The sequence below is a fragment of the Notolabrus celidotus genome, chromosome 14 (genome assembly GCF_009762535.1).
Source record: "Notolabrus celidotus isolate fNotCel1 chromosome 14, fNotCel1.pri, whole genome shotgun sequence".
Classification (NCBI taxonomy): Eukaryota; Metazoa; Chordata; class Actinopteri; order Labriformes; family Labridae; genus Notolabrus; species Notolabrus celidotus.
The window spans coordinates 18,654,010-18,661,584 of NC_048285.1; the positions used below are offsets into that span (position 1 = coordinate 18,654,010).

The window sequence follows — 7,575 nt, forward strand, 5'->3', positions numbered from 1 at the left end:
GCCATGAAACTGAATCAAATCTTTTGTCCCTCTGAAGGTAAATTATTCACTCTCGGCCACAACCCCTCTATGGGCAGCGTGGACTCCGACATGGGCTACGACATGGGCTCCATGCAAAGCGACCTTGGCCTGCTGGAGGATTCCCCCTCTCTCAGCGAAGTGGTACAGACCAACAGCTCCAACCCTGGCGTTAGCCATGCACCTTTCATGGGGACACGGCCTGCCAACCCGGCAATGGCCGCCCTGACTTCACAGCATCGGGAGGCACACAACCGCTCCCCCATCAGCTTCAGAGAGGGCCGCCGAGCCTCGGACACATCACTCACACAAGGTCAGAACCACCACCACCATTTTTCTCTCTCAACTCCCCTCCTCTCTTTGTGCACTCAGACTTCAAACGCATCCTACTCCATTAACCTGGACACTCAATTTTAAGGTCCATCTCAATGAGCACAAGGCCATCCTTCCACTGAAAAGTGATGTCATCAGTGGCATCTGAAGACCACAAGTTCGGAAGCATTACATTTATTGGGGTTTGGAGTCAAACAGAAGTCTGAAAAGGGTCAAAGCTGCATTAGCTGATACGAGAACAACACATTACAATCTCAGATTAAAGAGAGGGCCTTCAAGTTACAGAGCAGGTAATGTAGGGATTTAATTTTGAATAGAAGAGAGTATGCGTGCAGTGAAATATAAAAGGCGATTCCTTGGTCATAGGTTCTGCAACATCATCAAGACATTTTGTGCTTTTATTGTGTATTGTTCTGTCCACACAGCTGCCTGCTGAGGAGCATTCTGACACAAATAAATAAAAAAAGCCATCTGAAGTTGAAGTAAACAGGATGGGGATGGGAGAAGAGCTTTGAAGTCATAATCAGTAACATATAAGTGTCACTTAGATTAAATAGCAGATCCGACACAGACATTCGTGCTGCAGAGAGTTTGATGTATAAAGTGTCACCCTGCAGATGTCTGAGGCTCCACGATCCAAAGAGCACTAGAGCACTAGAGCACCAGTCAAGAGGAAGAGCATTGATCCTCATGACACAGACGCCACACACCCCTGCCGCAGCTGCTCCCTCACACCATTCCACACAAACAATTGCATGCACACACACACACACACACACACACACACGTATATATATAAATATATATATATGTATGTGTACACCACCTTCTGGATAGAAGTGCCTCATTCTCACTCTGCCATTTGCCTTCCCTCCTCTATTTCACACATTTTCCCCGTCTCTTCCTCCTCTCGTCCTCTCTGTCCCTCTGACGACATCAGCAGTGATGACTTCAGTTATGAATCACAGACAGATATTTAAAGGTTCTCTGCCCACATATCTCTCTCTCTCTCTGCCTCATTCCCCCTTCCCTCTTTCATTTCTTCTGTACTGCTCGTTCTCCTCTCATTTTAAAGTTTAGTCTATGGCAGGCAGAAATTGTCTCTGCGCCACATCAGAGAGGAAGAGGAGCCAAAATATAAGAGGGAATGTCAAGCAACCTCCTCCATTTTTTTCTTCACAGCTACATCATTCAGTGCCTGCTGGTTGTAAATCACCTGCACTGTAGCCAAGTACAAACTTTAATTATAGCTTCAAAATGTGTTTCTTCCCAAGCTCTTGGTTGACAGCCTGCCCTGTGCATTGCTTGTTGGTGTTTTCGGGTGATTAAATATGTATTTTTGTAATCCTCTTTGGTGAGTGTTGATGGGGCGGATTCTTTTGCGTCAGACTGCTGACTCTTGATTTTAAATAACTCCCACCATCGCAGTGAGTCAGGTTCCATGGTTCACAGCTCGACACCACTGGATGGGTCTTATCAGAACGGATACTGTCACTTGTGCAAACAAAACACTCACACACACACAACGGATCATGATGTACAATGAGTCACGAGGTTAGGAGCAATGATGAAATGAGCTAGCCATTCAGCCCAATCACTTCTATCAGTGGGGATTAAACCTGGATTTCTGGAAGGACAAAGCTTTTGACCATGTGTTGTATAGAGAGAGATGATTCTAATGATCATCTTGAAGAGTTTACACTGATTTTATTTGTTTGTACTTTCAGGTCTGGTTGCTTTCCGGCAGCACCTCCAGCACTTGGCAAGGACCAAAGGCATCCTGGAGCTGAACAAGGTCCAGATGCTGGTGGAGCAGATGGGCTCCGGGGAAGGGGCTGCAATGGGCCCCCTGGGACCACAGCACCACTTGCACAACCTCATGGAGGTCAGTCCGGCTCCTACCGCACAATCACACAAAAACACTCTCACCCATTCAGGATCTCTCTCTTCCCAAACCCGTTCTCAGCCTAAATCGCTCATGTCAGCCAGAAAAAAAAGAAAGAAAAAAGAACGGGGCACCCAGGTTGTTGTGTAATCCCAGGAGAGGCAGCCAACTGTGGCTTGTTTACTGTCTCCCCATCCCCCTGGGGCCTGGAGCCTGGAGCCTAGGCCAAAGTGAATGCAGCCATTGTTGAAGTCAGTCAGACTCAACCCTAGTAGTGACTGGCACTCAATAGGCCCAAGCTGCAATCACACACAAAGAAGAGCACTCATATACACAAAATAATACACTTGCATGAACACACAGACTTTGAATCAAAGACAAAATTAGAAGAAAAACTCAAACACTTGTACAAGCAGACAAGATCTGGTTGTTTCCCCTCCGCCCATCTTTGATAATGCAATAACGCAGCTCTCTGTTGGTTATGATGCTCAGGCCCCATCATCCTTTTAATTTGCTTTCATTTCATTTAACGACTGTGTAATCCCTGTGGTACATGTCATTTAGAGAAAGGCATCTGGCTGATCAGTCACCGCACAGGCATTTGTGCCGGAGACTGCATGGATAATCCAGTTAGAGCTCGCGATGAAGCACCCAGACCCTGACACAGCTTCATTAACCGGCAGGACAGGGGCCCTTGGGTTACAAGTGTCCATGTGCATAAGTCTGCAAGAGCATGAGAATAAGTGCCCCCTTGTTTAAATGACTTTTGTTTCTGACTGAAGGGCGAGGCATCCAAGCAGCAGGAGGGCCTAGCTTTATACCAAGGCGGGCCCCATCCGCCTCTCCTGTCCCGCAGACAGAGTTTGGAGACACAATACCTCACTCATAGACTACAGGTACAGTCTGACACCACAGAGAATGACTTTTGTTAAATAATCTCAGTTGATTTATTTGCTCATAGTTGTAACCTGGTACACTGATTCTAAAGCAGCTAGTGGCTGCTCTGCACAAAATTTTGTCTCTTAATCTAGATATTTAAGCGTTATCTGGTTACAACTGAGATATCAAGAACTTTTTTTGGTATGTTACTATGGTCATTAACTTGAACACATTCACAAGTCTCTCTTTTTGCCCTACAGGCCAACGTGTTGGCTAACAGTCCTGCTAGCTGCCAACTTTTCTGTACGGAGTCTCCTCGAAGTTTAGAGCAACAACTGCAGGAACACAGGTAAATATTGACACCCATTATCTTGTGTAAGAATTGTTGGCCATTGCTAATAATTTGGTTATTTATTCATGGGAACAGAACTTTCTTGAACATGAAAGACTACAATAGGCCTCAGCTGACAATCAGACAGAGTCCACACTGTTTATTGATATCCATCCACCAAGGCCCAAGCTTGTGTGTAACTAGGACCAAGTCTCTGTCTCATGTTGTTTGTCCCCATTTTTCTGCTGCTGTTTTTTTATGGATGTTGCAAGGGAGCAAATCAGATCTGTAATCACAGACTAACAACAACACATGAGGGGGTAAAAAAAATTACCCTCACCTTTGCAAAAGATGCAGGAAATGTAGTTTTCCAGTTCAGCATGTTAGCTTCTTAGTCGTGTTGTAGTTCCAAAGCAGAGTTTTTGTGCAATCTTTTGAACACTTCTTGTTCTAAATCGCATGATCTCAGTTGGATCCTCTCCCCACAGACTGCACCAGAAGAGGATGTATCTGCAGCAGTCACAGGGCATGGGGCTGCCGGTCTACTTCAACCAGATGCAGATAGCTGAAGGATCCTTCCCCACAGGCAGCCCTTCTCTGGACCCAGCAGCCTCTCAGGGACCCCCCATGTCAGCCACCCATCAGCCTCAACCCCAGGCGCAAGGCAGCCCTCAGGCCTCGCCCCCCTTTAGTCATAGCCTCACCCCTTTGATGGAACCTGGCGAGGGCCTGATTTACGACCCCTACATGAGCCACCACCACTACACCCAGCACCTTCCTCCTGGATCTCACCTCCACCACCAGCTCCACAACCCTCAGCCTCATGAAGCCTCTGCCAGCGGCCTGGGCTTCAGCTTCCCCCTGGGCTGTGAGCAGCATCAGGTCCTGGGTCCTTCCACCGAGGCTCTCCTTCCTGAGCAGTACGAGTTCCCCACCTTGGACCCGGCCTTGTTTCCCCTGCCTGCTCCAGGAGAGGCTGAGGTCAGAGCTTTGGGCGGGGTCATGATTGGTCCGGGGCAGTCAGAAGGCCGGGGCCAGCCTGAGCTGCAGGGTTCCCTCCTGGACAGTGAGATGATGGAGACGGTGGACTCCCAGCATGGCTTCGTACTGGTCAACTAAAACCAGCTGAAGAGGGGTTTAAGAGAAAGCAGTATTAAGCAATGAGAACCCACACCGCACTCAGAGCAGAGAGAATGGAGATATAAGTGGAGGCCACAAGCGTAGCAACAGGGAAGAAGAAGAAGTGTTAACTTTTGTACGACTAATACAAACTTTCATTTCTTAGTTGTGATGAACCTCAGACAACCTTTCTACCAAAATCCTCCCTTAGCCTACCTCCCCATCTCCCTCTACTCTGATCTTGTTCTCATCAGCCACGCGAGGCAGGAGCCGGTCCGATGTGTGGCCCAGAGCAAGCCTCGCCGTGCTGTTTTGGCGAGGGAGGCTGCTGTTGTCATGGCCATTGTGCCCCCCCCCACCCATGAGGACTGCAGTGTGCAGCCCAGGGAGCCGCTGCACGTCCTGGAGGCTGCCAGAGAGCAGCTTCACCTAGAAATGGTTTGGAAGTGAACTAATTTAGGACTGACTGACACGCAACCAAAAGGACACGGCTGGCAGTGCTTTTTGTATTTAAAATAGGACACCACGATGACAATAGACTGGTTCTTGAAACACTTCTCTGTTTTTTTTTTATGTCCGTAGATAAAAAACAACTGAACAATAGAAAGTGGCCCTCATTTATCATGGTACCATAATTGTAACCACAAATTCAAGCGTTAAGTGCTTTTCTCCTCTTTATAGAAAGTGTTTTCCACACTACTGTGACCACAAACATGATGGTCGTCTTCATAACAGCATAAGTTATGACACTACTATCCAGAACACATCTTTCTTTTGTCATTTGCTTGAACAAATATCGCTAAACATGCTGATTGAAGCCCCATGTTTGTGAGTAATGCACCATTCACTTAGTTTGTACAGCGCTAAAGCTAAGCGCTAGCACTAAGCACTCTCTCCAAGCTGTTTTTCTTAAATAATATACAAATGAAAATAATAGACAACACACTTCTGTAGCTGCAAGCTTCTAGAGGCAATATGACACAAATAAGATTTTAGTTTTCTGTCTTTTACTTGTTACTACTGATCCTGATTTATCTCTCACACTACTGAACTGCTATTCCACCTTTCCATCAGATTGCACCAACTTGCCCATTTTCATTTTACTCAATAAGAGAAGGATAATTACCAGTTCAAGCAGTCAAAGCGGCCGCATGTCTGTTCAATAGCTGAATTGTGGGTCGTGTGCTCGCCTGATAAATGAGGGCTGATGTAATTCACGTGTGTTTGGTTGAGAGGTAGCGGTTTTAGGCAGTCAATATTATTCTATTTTTGTGGCAATACTGAAGCAATATTATCATTAATCCTTAATGTGGAGGGACGATGAACGGAAGCATCACCTGTACAGCCAACTCTGATTGGTTCCCAGGGACCTCTTGAGTCATCAGCAGTGACATCACTCGAGCCGATGATGTAACCAGGAGATAATCTCTCACCCACTCGCCCCCTGGAAGTGCAGGGACGAGCCTGGAGACTATTGTGTGTAAATGAATGTGTGTGTGTGTGTGTGTCTGAGAAAGTGTGTGTGAATATGTTTGTTTGCACAATTCATATATCAAATTTGTCAAATCTCTTATTGTCATTACTAAAAATGACAAACACTGTATTGACGTCTTCATTCAGAATAACACAAACTGTGCTTTTCCTCTCAGTGCAGTCAGTTGTAGCTTTTAGATTCATTCTGGTTTACATCCTCAGAGCTCCAGTCATGCCTCTGTGTTGTTTTTAATAATGTTTGTAATCATGGAGCGACCCCTTAAAGATGCCCTGCATTAGATTTCATGAACGAATGTTTCCTCTCCGACGTTTGAAGGCTGCTGTGAGACAAAGACGAGCAGGAAGTCACTCGCCTGACACTGGATTTCACTACAGGCTCACACCGCTCTCTTTGACTCACAGCGAGCCAGCAATCGGACAAGAGCTTTTTGTTTTGCAGCACTTAGACTGTGTTCAATCTACTTGAAGCGCACACATGTATCTACTCTAACAGATGATGATAGTTTAATGAAGATGCAACTTTACATGGAACAACAGGACGGTGAACATCAGTGGGTGGAGGTCAGATTATTGGACTGCGTGGCCCTCATTGGTTAAACTGTGGGAGTATTTGTGGTCAGATTAGCCTTCAGGCTGGACAGAGCAGAATTCACAAACAGACTCTGACAGACAGAGAGTTTGTTGCTATAGTTTCAGTTAACAGTCTTAAATGATGGCCAGAAGTGTGGACCAACTGTGGTGCAGTCCTGAATGGGAAAGGGAAAATCCACCCTGTGATGCTTTTTTACGGTTTTATTAGTGATTTTGTGTACAACATGAACATAACTGGCAAATATGTCACTCTTTGTTTTACAAAGAGACTAAAATGATGTGTTGTCCGTCAATATTGCTGCTTATTTTTACGTGTAACAGACAACATTGCTGACATAGACACTACACTACTGAGGAAGAAAAGGACGAGGGGTATTTTTTCAATCATTCCTGGGTGTAATTGATCCAAAACGCTGGCATATTTCCAACAATACACACTCCTATCAAGATGTCAATACTTTAGGATGTAAGATTAAATACTCTGCAGGTCACTGTTTTTACAAACTACAACAACAACAACAACAACAGCCTCAATAGACCAGAGTGCACTGCAGCAAACAATACATGTTGCAAAACTGGTCTGGTGGCTGCATTAATTAGTTCCACCCTAAAATTGACAAACTACTTGGGTAGCTGGTCATGTTAATGTGGTCACACACCCACATGTTGTTGACGGGAATAAGCTCACACCCAATGAGTTGGTCACGTGGACAAAGTTATTTAGAAAGAGGAGGAACTCGAAGCATTCATAACAATGAAATGTCACTGGCAGTGTGAAAATGTCAAAGGGTGGATTTTCCCTCCATGTGAATATTAAGATCATATTTTTGTGAATGGTGAGGCTGGTGAGGCTGCAGCTTGATCTGTTGAAGTTGAATACTGGAGCACTTTGAAAAAGCGGGGAAGAGGAGATGTAGCGGGAGAG

General features: G+C 45.6%; 1 protein-coding gene across 1 annotated transcript in view; it reads left to right on the forward strand.

Annotated features, from left to right (window-relative positions):
• Positions 1-7,575, forward strand: part of sik2b (salt-inducible kinase 2b) — a 44,785-nt gene extending 37,210 nt beyond the window's left edge. Inside the window, exons 11-15 of the mRNA XM_034700874.1 lie at positions 38-331; positions 2,079-2,236; positions 3,019-3,132; positions 3,376-3,464; positions 3,935-7,575. Of these exons, the coding sequence (XP_034556765.1) occupies positions 38-331; positions 2,079-2,236; positions 3,019-3,132; positions 3,376-3,464; positions 3,935-4,565 (1,286 nt within the window). The 3' untranslated portion in view covers positions 4,566-7,575. The remainder of the gene's footprint in view (positions 1-37; positions 332-2,078; positions 2,237-3,018; positions 3,133-3,375; positions 3,465-3,934) is intronic.